Source organism: Pygocentrus nattereri, chromosome 19 (assembly GCF_015220715.1).
Source record: "Pygocentrus nattereri isolate fPygNat1 chromosome 19, fPygNat1.pri, whole genome shotgun sequence".
Taxonomy (NCBI): domain Eukaryota; kingdom Metazoa; phylum Chordata; class Actinopteri; order Characiformes; family Serrasalmidae; genus Pygocentrus; species Pygocentrus nattereri.
This window is the reverse complement of record NC_051229.1, coordinates 2,706,890-2,724,988: the sequence shown is the minus strand read 5'-3', so window position 1 is coordinate 2,724,988 and position 18,099 is coordinate 2,706,890. Positions and strand designations below refer to the sequence as shown.

The following is an 18,099-nucleotide window of genomic DNA, read 5'->3' as shown; positions in this document are numbered from 1 at the left end:
TAGTTAATATTTTTATTTCAATCATTCCATAAACAACTAAGCTCAGTAACTGAGATATGATTTAGAGTCTAGAGGGACGAACATTAGACATAATGAATCCAATAGACGGCAAAAGAAAGATTTTGGAGCAAACCACATGCTGTGAGAAAAATTGGAATACATGGCATGATGGCAGGAATGTTTGTCAAGATTTAGTTGTGAGATTTTGTTTGTGTAAGTTGTAAATTAGGGTTTTGTTTGGAAGCTTTATGTTTGGAATAGACAGATTCTCGTCAGTGCTCAGTGACTGTCTGCGTGTTTTCGTTACAGTCAGTGAAGACAGGTTGACTTGCAGCTAGTTAAGACCTAGTTAAGACCTCACCATGTCCTCTTCAAGCTCCTTGACCTTGTTCATTACCCTCCTGGCCTCACTGTCGCACACGAAGTCCAGCGGTTTGGCCTGAACCTCAGACAGTTCAGAGACGACCACACTCAGCAGCACAAGCAGCACCTCTATAGAATAAACAATGAAGGATAAACATCAGAACTTCATTTAGGACTCAGTGATACTCAGTAATACTCAAAAACACTCATTAATATTCAGTCACACTCAATAATACTCAAAAACACTCATTAATATTCAGTCACACTCAATAATACTCAAAAACACACAATAATAGTTACACTCAATAATAGTTACACTCAATAATACTCAGTTACACTCAATAATATTCAGTAACACTCAATAATACTCAGTTACAGTCAATAATACTCAGTAACACTCAATAATATTCAGTAACACTCAATAATACTCAGTTACAGTCAATAGTACTCAGTAACACTCAATAATACTCAGTTACACTCAATAATATTCAGTTACACTCAATAATACTCAGTTACACTCAATGATACTCAAGTACAGTCAATAATACTCAGTAACACTCAATAATAATCAGTAACAGTCAATAGTACTCAGTTACACTCAATAATACTCAGTTACACTCAATAATACTCAGTTACACTCAATAATACTCAGTAACATTCAATAATACTCGGTTACACTCAATAATACTCAGTTACACTCAATAATACTCGGTTACACTCAATAATACTCAAGTACAGTCAATAATACTCAGTTACACTCAATAATACTCGGTTACACTCAATAATACTCAGTTACACTCAATAATACTCAGTAACAGTCAATAGTACTCAGTTACACTCAATAATACTCAGTTGCACTCAATAATACTCAGTTACACTCAATAATACTCGGTTACACTCAATAATACTCAAGTACAGTCAATAATACTCAGTAACACTCAATAATAATCAGTAACAGTCAATAGTACTCAGTTACACTCAATAATACTCAGTTACACTCAATAATACTCAGTTACACTCAATAATACTCAATTACACTCATTAATATTCGGTTACACTCAGTAATACTCAGCAACACTCAATAATATTCAGTAACACTCAATAATACTCAGTTATACTCATTAATACTCAGTAACACTCAATTATATTCAGTACCACTCAGTAATACTCAGCTACACTCAATAGTACTCAGCTACACTCAATAACACCTTCAGTAAAGACTCTTAAATAGATATATTAATACAGATTTGTTTATAAATACACAGACAGACAGATTTATAGATTATGACTCAGCACATCTACTCACTGCTCAGATCCATGCCCGGTTAGCACAGCGGTCAAACGTTACGTTCCGTTCCACTCCATTTTAAAGAGAAAGTGAGGAATAACCCGGTTAAACGTACTCCTGTCCACCATTTGTCCTGTCCAGCACATCGCCCCCGCACTCGCTCAGCCAGTTTTTATCTCGTCTGGTCTTTCCTGTCACTCACTACGCCGAGTTAAAGGAGAACATGGGGAGAGGCCTGTTTCCTAAACCCTGATAACATGTTACGTCTCAAAACAAAACTAGAGGGACACGTAGTGGGGCAGATTAAAGGGGAACTCCACCAAATGTTCAAAACTTCTGCAGAATTCAGTGGATAAGATGTAAACAAAGCGGTTCAGAGCGGTTTGGTGTGAAACGCTCTGTCCTAGAGAAACTTACTGAGTCAGAACTGCTCACAGTGGTGGTGATAGGAACCAGACGTCCCCCTCTAAATGCTCCTCACAGAAAGTTCCTACGTGAGATGGTAATGAATTCACTGCCTGATGACTGAGACACATTTATGGCCTTAAACTCTATTCGTGGTGGAGGGATACATAAAATGCAGGTCACTGTGAGGCAAAATAGTCCCTAAAGAAAACTGATTATTCCAGTTTTTCCACTATTTTCCATCATCAACATTCCATATAAACTCAGAAGACTCGTGTAGGTTCTCTGGTGGTTCTGGATGGTAAATAAAGTGTCTGTATCTGTGTTGTAGTCACGGCAACGTCTGGTTCCCATCACCACCACTGTAAAGACGTCTGAACCATTTCACACCAAACCACTCAGAACCACTTTGTTTACATCTCAACCAATGGATTATGGAAATGTTTTTGTTTAAAAATCAGTGAAGTCTCCCCTTTAAATTATGTAAATTTAAACTTGTCCTTTAATCGTATAACAAAAGCCCAAATTAAGGACTTTTCTTTTTGTTATCAGATCATTATAGAACTATGAAGTGTATCATACTCTAGTAGAACTCAGGCTGAGGTTTAAGCTCAGTGCTGGTCAGCAGGTAGAGCTCACAGACTGTGCTGTGGTGGACTAGTGTCCAGTGTGGTCTTTGCACCCAGTGAGGACCTTTAAACATTTGTTTTCTCTAAATACACAGAAATACTGACCAGATGAAGGAGATTAAACACAATGAAGCCGAACAGATAAAAAGTGTTTACTACACCTGATTAAACAAGCCTGGCACTGCTGAACACAGGCAGCTGTTTATACTCAGACACATCTGTAATACAGGCTTTTAGTGTTTTAACTCTAAGAAGCCGCAGTTAATAGCAGTGATACATGATTCTGTAGTGAAATCACTGCATGGGCTCAGAAACACTTCTGAAAACCACTGTCTGTGAACACAGTTCATCACTGCATCCACAAACGTTGTTAAACTCTAAAACACAAAGAAGAAGCCAAATATAAACAGGATCCAGAAACGCTGCCACCTTCTCTGGGCCTGAGCTCATTTAAAATGGACTGAAGTGGAAAAGTGTCCGGCGGTCCCACACAGGAAATCAGGGACACTGTGTCCTCCAGGCTGAAGACCACCTCAGCTTGTTATCAGTGCTCAGTTCTAAAGCCAGTATTCATGATGGTTTAGGGGGGCATTAGTGCACATGGCCTGGGTGACGTGCTCATCTGTGAAGGCGCCATTAAAGCTGAATGATATAAACATGTTTTATCAACATCTGCTGCCGTCCAGACGACGTCTTTTTCAGGGAAGGCCTTGATTATTTCAGCCGGACGATGTCAAACCACATTCTGCATGTATTACAGCAGCACTGCTCTGTATTAAGAGTCCAGGCGCTAAACTGACCTGCCTGCAGTCCAGACCGGTCACCACTGAGAACATTTGGCACATTATAAAATGAAAAACACGACAAATGAGCCCCTGAAACTGACGATCAGCTGAAATCCTGAATCAAACAAGAACAGAAAACATTTCACTGTCAGAGCTACAGCAGCGTCTCCTCAGTTCCCAAACACTGACAGAGCTGTTAATGAAGAGCTGATGGACTCAGCGGGAAACAGACCCGTCCCAACTTTTATGGAACCTGTTGTTGGCATCAAATTCAAAATGGGCACATATTTCTCAAAAAACTATAAAATTTCTCAACATGTGATGTGATGGTATGATCTGTGGTATTTACCTTTATAAGTAAAGGTTTACATGATTTGCAGATTATTGCATTCTATTTTTATTTGCGTCCTGCGCAGCATCCCAACTTTTTCTTGGAAATGAGGTTGTATATAAATAATTAGTGTAGAAAAACCTCTGACAGTTAAAGAAGAACGGGTCAATAAACTGATTATGTTTAAATATGTAGACGCTGTAGTGATGAATATGACATTAACCATCAAAAATGAATAAATTCCATCATTTGTTTCTAAATATATCCATTTTATATTACTGTCCTAAACCACTGCTGAACCTACACGTGTCTTCTCTGGGGACTATTTTGCTTCATACCACACTGCATATGATGTATCCCTCCACCATGATTAGATTTCAAGGCCAAAATCTTCTCAAACCTCTCATAAAACAGCGTCTCCGTCATCAGGCAGTGAATTCAGAACCAGTTCATGTAGGAACTGTGTAGGAACTCATGTAGGAACTGTGAGGAGCTTTTAGAGGGGGACGTCTGGTTCCCATCACCACCACTGTGAACTATTCTGACTCTGTAAGTTTATCTAGAACGAAGTATTTCATACCAAACCGGTCTGAGCGACTTTAACATCTTAATTATGGAGGAATTTTGAAAAGTCTGTGGAATTCTCCTTGAAGCTCTTGTGCAGTTAACTTCAGCCTTGCAGTTTTAACTCTGTGTGAAGTGAGCGGTTGGCGCTGCGTGATGTATAAGGGACAGCAGTGCGGCCTGCGAGTGCTGAATCAGTGTTATGCCCGGTCACTACGCAGCCGTGGACTGAGTCTCAGCTGTGAGACGCTGCTACAATTCAATTGGAAAAGGAGAAAATGGAGCCGATGTCAAAGCCTCTGTAATCACGCACAGCTCCAAGGGCATCACTCACACACACACACACACACGCGCACACACACACACACACACACACACACACACACACACACACACACACACACACACACACACACACACACACATTTGTCTTGCTATGCTATACATTTGAGGACACCCATAGGTTTCTATTGATTTTTGTGTTACTGTAGCTAAATAATACTACACCTAGACCTAAATCTAAACCTAAACGTAAATGTTGGCGAAAACAACACATGCTCAAGTGAGGACCAGCAAAATGTCCTCACTTAAGCAAAAACTCATGTAGTCCTATCATAGTGAGGACATGGGGTCCTCACAAGTATAGCAATACAAGAACACACATATGCAGTATTAATGGACAGGCTTGCTGATTTAAATTTTTTTTTTATTTCAAGCATATTAAAAAAATGATTAAAACTGTTCCAAATTATATCTGGAACACTGTATTTAAATTTAATGACTGTATTTTACTGAAATACTTCATTTGATACGACTGCAGATCTGAATACTTGCATTTTGCACTTTTTATTTCCTCGACAATATCTGACTTTGCATTTTTGCACATTTTACTTCACTTTAACAATGTTTAACAAATTTGATAGAATTACTGTATCAGCCAAACACTCTATACTGTATGTTGCTGCTCTGGTTGCTCTCAGTGGCACTGCGTGCTGCCTGGGTTCTGTTTTGTATTTATTGTAAGTCTTTCATATTTATTTATTTATTATATTTATTATGTTTGTGTATTGTCTACACTTGTGTTTATTGTAGTCTCACACTTGTGCTCCTGTGTTGGTCCTGGAGGAATGTTGTTTTGTTTCACTGTGTACTTGGGGGCAGTCGTGGGCTGGAGGTCAGGGAACCGGCCCTGTGACCGGAAGGTTCGATCCCCAGCTCTGACAGTACGTGACTGATGTGCCCTTGAGCAAGACACCTAACCCCCAACTGCTGTGGATAGGGCTGCCCACCACTCAGGGCAAGTGTGCTCACTGCCCCTTAGTGTGTGTGTTCACTAGTGTGTATGTGGTCTTTCACTGCACTGATGGGTTAAATGCGGAGGTGAAATTTCCCCGTTGTGGGACTAATAAGGGTCACTTAACTTATATATAGCTGAAATGACTTGAACTGTTGTTTCCTACCATTTAGAATATTACACAACACAAGTTCACAGAGCTCTGTTATCAGTGGTGGACAGTAACTGAGTATCTGAGTAAATGTAATTAGTTTCTGTACTTTAGTATTTTTGGTGTATCTGTACTGAAGTTTCTCCGTTCTAGGCGACTTTTTCCTTTCACTCCACTACATTTCAGAGTCTAATATCCGACTTTTTCCTCCTACATTTTGAGAAATCTGTCGTTCCTTTTGGTTTCTGTGTGTATAAAAACGTAACATGTCAAAACGAAAGAAGCGCAAAGCCAGAGCACCAATCAGGGCCCAGCGGTCACTTTGTTTAGAGCTGGTTTTGACCTGTTGGTCATACCGACCCAGTGCAGCACGCGGTTCAACGTCAGCGCAGCAGCGTAAAACTTTGGGAGAGTCTGTTCAACATAAATGATGAACTAACCTAACTTTGTGTAAATAGAGCTCAATATAGAAATATGTCCACATATGCAGTCGAGACTGACGCGGCTTTTTTCTGAATTTCTACAAACACCATTTCATTTTATAGTAAATGAGTTTGGGCTGGTTTATGTTTATGAACAGACGCCTACAGATCAACATAGTAAAGGAGCTCATCTGTGATCCTGAGTTTAAAGCCAGTTTTTATTCAACTTAAACTTGGAACTAAGTTGTAAATAAATCTGAAACTGAAACTTTGCTTGTGTGTAAAAAGTGATTTCAGAGCCACTCGGTTCTCCCTGATGGAAACTGTTTACCTTCAGTGTTTTGTGCTTCTGATCATTTTAATAGACGTCAGCGTCACTAATTAATGACGTTCTATTAAAAGACTGGTTTACCAAGAGAGACGCTGGAGGACTTTCACCTGAAATGAGTTCATGAAGCCAGTCTGGTTATAAAAATGATAACAGGACATCAGAGCCAGAATTACTCTTTTAGTACTTTTACTTTATACTTAAGTACATTTGAAGGGAAATACTTTAGTACTTTTACTCAAGTGGAGGTCTAAAGGGAGGAACTTCTACTTTTACTGGAGGAATATTTTACCCTGGGAGTCTCGACTTTAAGTCAAGCACAGCGTTTCTGTACTTCGTCCACCACTGTCTACTAGTAATAAGGCGTCACTCTCCTCTGCAGCTTCACACAGGTCTTACGCATTTTGACTTTAGGTGTGTCCCAATTCAGGGGCTGCATCCTTCAAAGGATGCGATCTATGAAGACGTGTCCTCCAAATGCTGTGTAGACCCACAAAGGCTCTCCAGTGGATTTCCTGTTAGTAAATCATAGTTTATAAATGCTTACGAGCTGCTCCACTCGCCAAACAATCAGCCCGCCTCCTGCTGCCCAAAACCCATTTGCTGTAGAAAAAAGGAAACATGCAGGTGAGTTTTCTTTGCTTTTTTAGTGAAATGCATCCTACTGCCTAAAATTAAAGGAAAGCTCTGAGCGAATGATTAGAAACTAATTCAACTTTTTTTTTTTAGCCATTGAGCACCATTCACTGCCATTCATTAAGGAGTTGCTCGAGGGCGCCCTCTGGCGTTTTGCAGTCCTGTTTTTGATATAATGAGGGAAATAGGAAGAGGCCAGGCTCCTCATAAACCAGCTCTGCTCGCGCTTCTGTGACGCAATCGGCCTTCAAATGCAGCCTCCAAAGAATGCAGACCCTGAATTTGACACAGTGTAGCATCACAATGCTTGATAGAAACATGTCCATCATCATCTGAACATCCTATGCTTAGTAACTGGGGTGGTCAGTCCATCGTTCAGCTTCTTTGTTTGATGTGTCCATCTCCTTTTCTCAGTGAGGTTCTTCTTGATCAGCTACACGTCCTTTCAGACCCTCAGGGCTGAGTGGTCCTCCCTCTCAGAGATCAAAGCTTTCAGTGCTGCTTATCCGAAGGGGGCAGTTTTGGTGTCGACCAGCTCTTCCAGGTGGTTGTTAGGAGCTTTTTTTGAACTCGTTTTGGAAACTCACTCATTTTGCTTTGACTTTCTCTTTCATTATGGAAATTGAGTATTTTGTATCTAAGCACCACAGAAATATTTCCTGAAAAATGAATAAGCTGTACTAAATGACTGTCTATTAAAGTATCTGAGTTTTGCCAAGAACTATAGTTTATGCCAAATCTTAAGATTTACATGGCTGTTCTACAAGCTTCTCATTATCAAGAAGGTTTCTATCTGGAATTCTAACAGTTTCCTCCATAAGAGTGTGTATCACATTCAGTGTGAAGCTGCAAAAGTGTGAAGAGGTACTGAATACTGAAGCTCTCAGCAAGGTCTGGCTGTGCAACATCATAAATGTTGAAGAAAGAGTTGAGAAACAGTGCACCTCTCCTTTAACATGCATAAAACATGAATGATTCCCATAGGAACCAACTGATGCCTCTATTTGTAGTCAATCTCACCCATCACAAACGCTCAACTGAAGCAAGAAAGACAGTGAGGGAAAGAGAGAGAGAGATACAGGATCTCACACATCTCTCTCTTACACCTCTCAAATTTCTGCAAATATTTTATATCTTTGTATGGGACAATACTATAGAAATGAAACTTGGATATGAGTTAAAGTAGTTAGTGTATGGCTTCTGTAGCAGTATTGATTTACTGTCCACTGAAAAGTTCGACCACATCCACTTATGCAGCGTCATATCCAGAGGTTGGCTTCAAAAAATAGACACACGAGTGCTGCCAGCATTGCTGCAGAGGTTGAAGAAATGGGATGTCAGTCTGTCAGTGCTCAGACCGTACGCCGCACAATGCATTAACTCGGTCTGCATGGCCGTCGTCCCAGAAGGAAGCCTCTTCTGAAGCTGACGCACAAGAAAGCCCAGAAACAGTTTTCTGAAGACAAGCAGCCCAAGAACATGGATTACTGGAACCATGTCCTGTGGTCTGACGAGACCAAGATAAACTTGTTTGGCTCAGATGGCCAGCTAACCCTGGTGAGGAGTACCAAGACAACTGTCTCTTGCCTACGGTCAAGCATGGTGGTGGTAGCATCATGGAGGAGTGGAAGAGGATTCCAACAGCAACCTGTGCAGCTCTGGTGAATTCCATGCCCAAGAGGGTTCAGGCAGTGCTAGATAATAATGGTGGTCTCACAAATTATTGACACTTTGAGCACAATCTGGACACGTTCACTGTGAGGTGGACTCACTTGTGTTGCCAGCTATTTAGACATTAATGGCTGTGTGTTGTTCTTTTCAGAGGACAGTAAATCTGCACTGCTATACAAGCTGCACACTGACCACTTTAAGTTATATCAGAGTTTCATTTCTATAGTGTCGTCCCAAGAAAAGATAGAATGAAATATTTGCAGGAATGTTTTTTTTCCATATTCCATGTTTTTAAATGGAGCACCGATGGGAAACTCTGCTAGTGGCAGTGTCAGCGTATCCCAGCAGTCAGCGTAATATTTAATCAAGACAATAAACCATGAAATAAACAGTAACATAAATTGGCTGTAGCAGCATCATTACTCCAGAAATGCTATCACCTTGGCAACGTTTGCATGGCTGCTTGCAGTCTCTGGTCACATACCATCACTGATTACAGCAATTCTGCAATGAGGCGCGAAACAATGTTTTTACAGAATTAGCTCTTACAGCATTGAATGAACTCTTAATGCACCACATTAACACACACAGGCCTAAAGCACTCTTACAGCGATGCATTAGCATGTAGAACTGTGTTTATTTAACAGATTAGAATTGCATTTATTAAGTCCATCTGGACACAAATACACATAGCACATGGTAAGTGTTAAGACTGTATTGTTTTGATTTTAATAGGATAGATGTTATTTTAACACTGTAGGTGCTAATACAAGAAAAGCATGTGCTAATGCAACACTGAGCTCTTTTTGGTAAATCAACGCTGAAAACGGTTAATTAAACACTACACACATGTTAATCAACAATTTAACCAAAGGCTACAGGTCTTAACTGAAGACTACAGGACTTAACCAAAGGCTACAGGTCTTAACCGAAGATTACAGGACTTAACCAAAGGCTACAGGTGTTAACCAAAGGCTACAGGTCTTAAGCAAAGGCTACAGGTCTTAAGCAAAGGCTACAGGTCTTAACCAAAGACTACAGGACTTAACCAAAGGCTACAGGTGTTAACAGAAGGGTACAGGACTTAACCAAAGGCTACAGGTGTTAACCGAAGGGTACAGGACTTAACCAAAGGTTAGAGTGTTAACCGAAGGATACAGGTCTTAAGCAAAGGCTATAGATCTTAACCGAAGGCTACAGGAGTTAAGCAAAGGCTACAGGGGTAAACCGAAGGCTATAGGTCTTAACCGAAGGCCACAGGTCTTAACTGAAGGCTATAGGTGTTAACCGAAGGCTACAGGACTTAACCGAAGGCTACATGTCTGAACCGAAGGCTACAGGTGTTAAGTGAAGGCAGCAGGTGTTAATCGATGGCTACAGGACTTAACCAAAGGCTAGAGGTCTTAACTGAAGACTACAGGTCTTAACCAAAGGCTACAGGTCTTAACCGAAGGCTATAGGACTTAATCGAGGGCTACAGGTGTTAACTGAAGGCTACATGTCTGAACCGAAGGCTACATGTGTTAAGTGAAGGCAGCAGGTGTTAATCGATGGCTACAGGACTTAACCAAAGGCTAGAGGTCTTAACTGAAGACTACAGGTCTTAAGCAAAGGCTACAGGTCTTAAGCAAAGGCTACAGGTCTTAACCAAAGACTACAGGACTTAACCGAAGGCTACATGTCTGAACCGAAGGCTACAGGTGTTAAGTGAAGGCAGCAGGTGTTAATCGATGGCTACAGGACTTAACCAAAGGCTAGAGGTCTTAACTGAAGACTACAGGTCTTAACCAAAGGCTACAGGTCTTAACCGAAGGCTATAGGACTTAATCGAGGGCTACAGGTGTTAACTGAAGGCTACATGTCTGAACCGAAGGCTACATGTGTTAAGTGAAGGCAGCAGGTGTTAATCGATGGCTACAGGACTTAACCAAAGGCTAGAGGTCTTAACTGAAGACTACAGGTCTTAAGCAAAGGCTACAGGTCTTAAGCAAAGGCTACAGGTCTTAACCAAAGACTACAGGACTTAACCAAAGGCTACAGGTGTTAACCGAAGGCGACAGGACTTAACCGAAGGCTACATGTCTTAACCGAATGCTACAGGTGTTAAGTGAAGGCAGCAGGTGTTAATCGATGGCTACAGGACTTAACCGAAGGCTAGAGGTCTTAACTGAAGACTACAGGTCTTAACCAAAGGCTACAGGTCTTAAGCAAAGGCTACAGGTCTTAAGCAAAGGCTACAGGACTTAACCGAAGGCTACATGTCTGAACCGAAGGCTACAGGTGTTAAGTGAAGGCAGCAGGTGTTAATCGATGGCTACAGGACTTAACCAAAGGCTAGAGGTCTTAACTGAAGACTACAGGTCTTAAGCAAAGGCTACAGGTCTTAAACAAAGGCAACAGGAGTTAATGGAAGGCTACAGGAGTTAACCTAAGGCTACACGTCTTAACGGAAGGCTACACGAGCTAACTGAAGGCTACAGGAGTTAACCGAAGGCTACAGGTCTTAACCGAAGGCTACATGTCTGAACCGAAGGCTGCAGGAGTCAAGCAAAGGCTACACGAGTCAAGCAAAGGCTACAGGAGTTAAGCAAAGGCTACAAGTGTTGACCAAAGGCTATAGGTGTTAACCGAAGGCGACAGGACTTAACCGAAGGCTACATGTCTTAACCGAAGGCTACAGGTGTTAAGTGAAGGCTGCAGGTGTTAATCGATTGCTACAGGACTTAACCAAAGGCTAGAGGTCTTAACTGAAGACTACAGGTCTTAACCAAAGGCTACAGGTCTTAACCGAAGGCTACAGGACTTAACTGAAGGCTATAGGACTTAATCGAAGGCTAGAGGTGTTAACTGAAGGTTACAGGATTTAAGCAAAGACTACAGGACTTAACCGAAGGCTACAGGACTTAACCGAAGGCTACAGGTGTTAAGTGAAGGCTACAGGTCTTAACCAAAGGCTACAGGAGTTAAGCAAAGGCTACAGGAGTTAACTGAAGGCTACAGGAGATAACCGAAGGCTACAGGTCTTAACCGAAGGCTACAGGAGTTAACTGAAGGCTACAGGATTTACCTGAAGTCTACAGGTCTTAACTGAAGGCTACAGGAGTTAAACGAAGGCTACAGGTCTTAAACAAAGGCAACAGGAGTTAATGGAAGGCTACAGGAGTTAACCTAAGGCTACAGGTCTTAACGGAAGGCTACACGAGTTAACTGAAGGCTACAGGAGTTAACCGAAGCCTACAGGTCTTAACCAAAGGCTACAGGAGTTAACTGAAGGCTACAGGATTTAACTGAAGGCTACAGATGTTAACTGAAGGCTACAGGATTTAACCAAAGGCTACAGGAGTTAACTGAAGGCTACAGGAGTTAACTGAAGGCTACAGGTGTTAACCGAAAGTTACAGGTGTTAATCGAAGGCTACAGGACTTAACTGAAGGCTACAGGTGTTAATCAAATGGTAGAGGTCTTAACCAGAGACTACATGTCTTAACCGAAGGCTAAAGGAGTTAACCGAAGACTACAGGAGTTAACCAAATGCTACAGGAGTTAACTGAAGGCTATAGGAGTTAACCAAAAGCTACAGGTCTTAACCGAAGGGTAGAGGTGTTAACCGAAGGCAACAGGATTTAACCGGAGACTACATGTCTTAACAGAAGGCTACAGGAGTTAACTGAAGGCTACATGTCTTAAACGAAGGCTACAGGAGTTAACCAAAAGCTACAGGTCTTAACCGAAGGGTACAGATATTAACCGAAGGGTACAGGAGTTAACCGAAGGCTACATGTCTTAACCGAAGGGTGCAGGAGTTAACCAAAAGCTACAGGTCTTAACCGAAGGGTACAGGTGTTAACCGAAGGGTACAGGAGTTAACCGAAGGCTACATGTCTTAACCGAAAGCTACAGGAGTTAACCGAAGGCTACAGGAGTTAACCAAATGCTACAGGAGTTAACTGAAGGCTATAGGAGTTAAACAAAGGATACAGGAGTTAACCGAAGGCTACAGGAGTTAACTGAAGGCTACAGGAGTTAACCGAATGCTACAGGAGTTAACTGAAGGCTACAGGAGTTAACCGAATGCTACAGGAGTTAACTGAAGGCTACAGGAGTTGACTGAAGGATACAGGAGTTAACCAAAGGCTACAGGTCTTAACCGAAAGCTACAGGAGTTAACCGAAGGCTACAGGAGTTAATCAAAGGCCACAGGTCTAAAATGAAGGCTACAGGTCTTAACCGAAAGCTACAGGAGTTAACCTAAGGCTACAGGAGTTAATCAAAGGCCACAGGTCTAAATTGAAGGCTACAGGTCTTAACCGAACGCTACAGGAGTTAAACAAAGGCTACAGGAGTTAACCGAAAGCTATAGATCTTAACCAAAGGCTACAGGAGTTAACTGAAGGCTACAGGAGTTAACCGAAGGCTACAGGGGTTAACCGAAGGCTTACGTCTTAACCGAAGGCTACAGGTCTTAACCGAAGGCTACAGGTCTTAACCGAAGGGTACAGGTGTTAACCGAAGGGCACAGGAGTTAACCGAAGGCTACAGGTGTTAATCAAACGCTATAGGTCTTAACCGAAGGCTACATGTCTTAACCGAAGGGTACAGGGGTTAACTGAAGGCTACAGGAGTTAATCGAAGGCTACAGGTGTTAACCGAAGGCTAAAGGAGTTAACCGAAGGCTACATGTCTTAACTGAAGGCCACAGGAGTTAACCGAAGACTACAGGAGTTAACTGGAGGCTACAGGAGTTAACCTAAGGCTTACAGGCCTTAACCAAAGGCAATAGGTGTTAATCGAACGCTATAGGTCTTAACCGAAGGCTACATGTCTGAACCGAAGGCTACAGGTGTTAAGTGAAGGCAGCAGGTGTTAATCGATGGCTACAGGACTTAACCAAAGGCTAGAGGTCTTAACTGAAGACTACAGGTCTTAACCAAAGGCTACAGGTCTTAACCGAAGGCTATAGGACTTAATCGAGGGCTACAGGTGTTAACTGAAGGCTACATGTCTGAACCGAAGGCTACATGTGTTAAGTGAAGGCAGCAGGTGTTAATCGATGGCTACAGGACTTAACCAAAGGCTAGAGGTCTTAACTGAAGACTACAGGTCTTAAGCAAAGGCTACAGGTCTTAAGCAAAGGCTACAGGTCTTAATCAAAGACTACAGGACTTAACCAAAGGCTACAGGTGTTAACCGAAGGCGACAGGACTTAACCGAAGGCTACATGTCTTAACCGAAGGCTACAGGTGTTAAGTGAAGGCAGCAGGTGTTAATCGATGGCTACAGGACTTAACCGAAGGCTAGAGGTTTTAACTGAAGACTACAGGTCTTAAACAAAGGCTACAGGTCTTAAGCAAAGGCTACAGGTCTTAAGCAAAGGCTACAGGACTTAACCGAAGGCTACATGTCTGAACCGAAGGCTACAGGTGTTAAGTGAAGGCAGCAGGTGTTAATCGATGGCTACAGGACTTAACCAAAGGCTAGAGGTCTTAACTGAAGACTACAGGTCTTAAGCAAAGGCTACAGGTCTTAAGCAAAGGCTACAGGTCTTAACCAAAGACTACAGGACTTAACCAAAGGCTACAGGTGTTAACCGAAGGCGACAGGACTTAACCGAAGGCTACATGTCTTAACCGAAGGCTACAGGTGTTAAGTGAAGGCAGCAGGTGTTAATCGATGGCTACAGGACTTAACCAAAGGCTAGAGGTCTTAACCGAAGACTACAGGTCTGAACCGAAGGCTGCAGGAGTCAAGCAAAGGCTACAGGAGTCAAGCAAAGGCTACAGGAGTTAAGCAAAGGCTACAAGTGTTGACCAAAGGCTATAGGTGTTAACCGAAGGCGACAGGACTTAACCGAAGGCTACATGTCTTAACCGAAGGCTACAGGTGTTAAGTGAAGGCTGCAGGTGTTAATCGATTGCTACAGGACTTAACCAAAGGCTAGAGGTCTTAACTGAAGACTACAGGTCTTAACCAAAGGCTACAGGTCTTAACCGAAGGCTACAGGACTTAACTGAAGGCTATAGGACTTATTCGAAGGCTAGAGGTGTTAACTGAAGGTTACAGGATTTAAGCAAAGACTACAGGACTTAACCGAAGGCTACAGGACTTAACCGAAGGCTACAGGTGTTAAGTGAAGGCAGCAGGTGTTAATCGATGGCTACAGGACTTAACCAAAGGCTAGAGGTCTTAACTGAAGACTACAGGTCTTAACCAAAGGCTACAGGTCTTAACCGAAGGCTATAGGAGTTAAGCAAAGGCTACAGGAGTTAACTGAAGGCTACAGGAGATAACCGAAGGCTACAGGTCTTAACCAAAGGCTACAGGAGTTAACTGAAGGCTATAGGATTTACCTGAAGTCTACAGGTCTTAACTGACGGCTACAGGAGTTAACCTAAGGCTACACGTCTTAACGGAAGGCTACATGAGCTAACTGAAGGCTACAGGAGTTAACCGAAGGCTACAGGTCTTAACCGAAGGCTACATGTCTGAACCGAAGGCTGCAGGAGTCAAGCAAAGGCTACAGGAGTCAAGCAAAGGCTACAGGAGTTAAGCAAAGGCTACAAGTGTAGGCTACAAGTGTTGACCAAAGGCTATAGGTGTTAACCGAAGGCGACAGGACTTAACCGAAGGCTACATGTCTTAACCGAAGGCTACAGGTGTTAAGTGAAGGCTGCAGGTGATAATCGATTGCTACAGGACTTAACCAAAGGCTAGAGGTCTTAACTGAAGACTACAGGTCTTAACCAAAGGCTACAGGTCTTAACCGAAGGCTACAGGACTTAACTGAAGGCTATAGGACTTAATCGAAGGCTAGAGGTGTTAACTGAAGGTTACAGGATTTAAGCAAAGACTACAGGACTTAACCGAAGGCTACAGGACTTAACCGAAGGCTACAGGTGTTAAGTGAAGGCTACAGGTCTTAACCAAAGGCTACAGGAGTTAAGCAAAGGCTACAGGAGTTAACTGAAGGCTACAGGAGATAACCGAAGGCTACAGGTCTTAACCGAAGGCTACAGGAGTTAACTGAAGGCTACAGGATTTACCTGAAGTCTACAGGTCTTAACTGAAGGCTACAGGAGTTAAACGAAGGCTACAGGTCTTAAACAAAGGCAACAGGAGTTAATGGAAGGCTACAGGAGTTAACCTAAGGCTACAGGTCTTAACGGAAGGCTACACGAGTTAACTGAAGGCTACAGGAGTTAACCGAAGCCTACAGGTCTTAACCAAAGGCTACAGGAGTTAACTGAAGGCTACAGGATTTAACTGAAGGCTACAGATGTTAACTGAAGGCTACAGGATTTAACCAAAGGCTACAGGAGTTAACTGAAGGCTACAGGAGTTAACTGAAGGCTACAGGTGTTAACCGAAAGTTACAGGTATTAATCGAAGGCTACAGGACTTAACTGAAGGCTACAGGTGTTAATCAAATGGTAGAGGTCTTAACCAGAGACTACATGTCTTAACCGAAGGCTAAAGGAGTTAACCGAAGACTACAGGAGTTAACCAAATGCTACAGGAGTTAACTGAAGGCTATAGGAGTTAACCAAAAGCTACAGGTCTTAACCGAAGGGTAGAGGTGTTAACCGAAGGCAACAGGATTTAACCGGAGACTACATGTCTTAACAGAAGGCTACAGGAGTTAACTGAAGGCTACATGTCTTAAACGAAGGCTACAGGAGTTAACCAAAAGCTACAGGTCTTAACCGAAGGGTACAGATATTAACCAAAGGGTACAGGAGTTAACCGAAGGCTACATGTCTTAACCGAAGGGTGCAGGAGTTAACCAAAAGCTACAGGTCTTAACCGAAGGGTACAGGTGTTAACCGAAGGGTACAGGAGTTAACCGAAGGCTACATGTCTTAACCGAAAGCTACAGGAGTTAACCGAAGGCTACAGGAGTTAACCAAATGCTACAGGAGTTAACTGAAGGCTATAGGAGTTAAACAAAGGATACAGGAGTTAACCGAAGGCTACAGGAGTTAATCAAAGGCCACAGGTCTAAAATGAAGGCTACAGGTCTTAACCGAAAGCTACAGGAGTTAACCTAAGGCTACAGGAGTTAATCAAAGGCCACAGGTCTAAATTGAAGGCTACAGGTCTTAACCGAACGCTACAGGAGTTAAACAAAGGCTACAGGAGTTAACCGAAAGCTATAGATCTTAACCAAAGGCTACAGGAGTTAACTGAAGGCTACAGGAGTTAACCGAAGGCTACAGGGGTTAACCGAAGGCTTACGTCTTAACCGAAGGCTACAGGTCTTAACCGAAGGCTACAGGTCTTAACCGAAGGGTACAGGTGTTAACCGAAGGGCACAGGAGTTAACCGAAGGCTACAGGTGTTAATCAAACGCTATAGGTCTTAACCGAAGGCTACATGTCTTAACCGAAGGGTACAGGGGTTAACTGAAGGCTACAGGAGTTAATCGAAGGCTACAGGTGTTAACCGAAGGTTAAAGGAGTTAACCGAAGGCTACATGTCTTAACTGAAGGCCACAGGAGTTAACCGAAGACTACAGGAGTTAACTGGAGGCTACAGGAGTTAACCTAAGGCTTACAGGCCTTAACCAAAGGCAATAGGTGTTAATCGAACGCTATAGGTCTTAACCGAAGGCTACATGTCTGAACCGAAGGCTACAGGTGTTAAGTGAAGGCAGCAGGTGTTAATCGATGGCTACAGGACTTAACCAAAGGCTAGAGGTCTTAACTGAAGACTACAGGTCTTAACCAAAGGCTACAGGTCTTAACCGAAGGCTATAGGACTTAATCGAGGGCTACAGGTGTTAACTGAAGGCTACATGTCTGAACCGAAGGCTACATGTGTTAAGTGAAGGCAGCAGGTGTTAATCGATGGCTACAGGACTTAACCAAAGGCTAGAGGTCTTAACTGAAGACTACAGGTCTTAAGCAAAGGCTACAGGTCTTAAGCAAAGGCTACAGGTCTTAACCAAAGACTACAGGACTTAACCAAAGGCTACAGGTGTTAACCGAAGGCGACAGGACTTAACCGAAGGCTACATGTCTTAACCGAAGGCTACAGGTGTTAAGTGAAGGCAGCAGGTGTTAATCGATGGCTACAGGACTTAACCGAAGGCTAGAGGTCTTAACTGAAGACTACAGGTCTTAAACAAAGGCTACAGGTCTTAAGCAAAGGCTACAGGTCTTAAGCAAAGGCTACAGGACTTAACCGAAGGCTACATGTCTGAACCGAAGGCTACAGGTGTTAAGTGAAGGCAGCA

At 42.6% G+C, this 18,099-nt stretch overlaps 1 protein-coding gene across 1 annotated transcript in view; it reads right to left on the bottom strand.

The window, feature by feature from the left end:
• The window catches only part of thpo (thrombopoietin), a 14,929-nt gene extending 13,027 nt beyond the window's left edge, over nt 1-1,902 (bottom strand). The window contains exons 1-2 of the mRNA XM_037530870.1: nt 1,670-1,902; nt 362-492 (exon numbers count right to left, since the gene is read on the bottom strand). Coding sequence (XP_037386767.1) covers nt 362-492; nt 1,670-1,682 — 144 coding nt within the window. The 5' untranslated portion in view covers nt 1,683-1,902. The remainder of the gene's footprint in view (nt 1-361; nt 493-1,669) is intronic.
• Between the last annotated feature and the right edge of the window lie 16,197 nt (nt 1,903-18,099).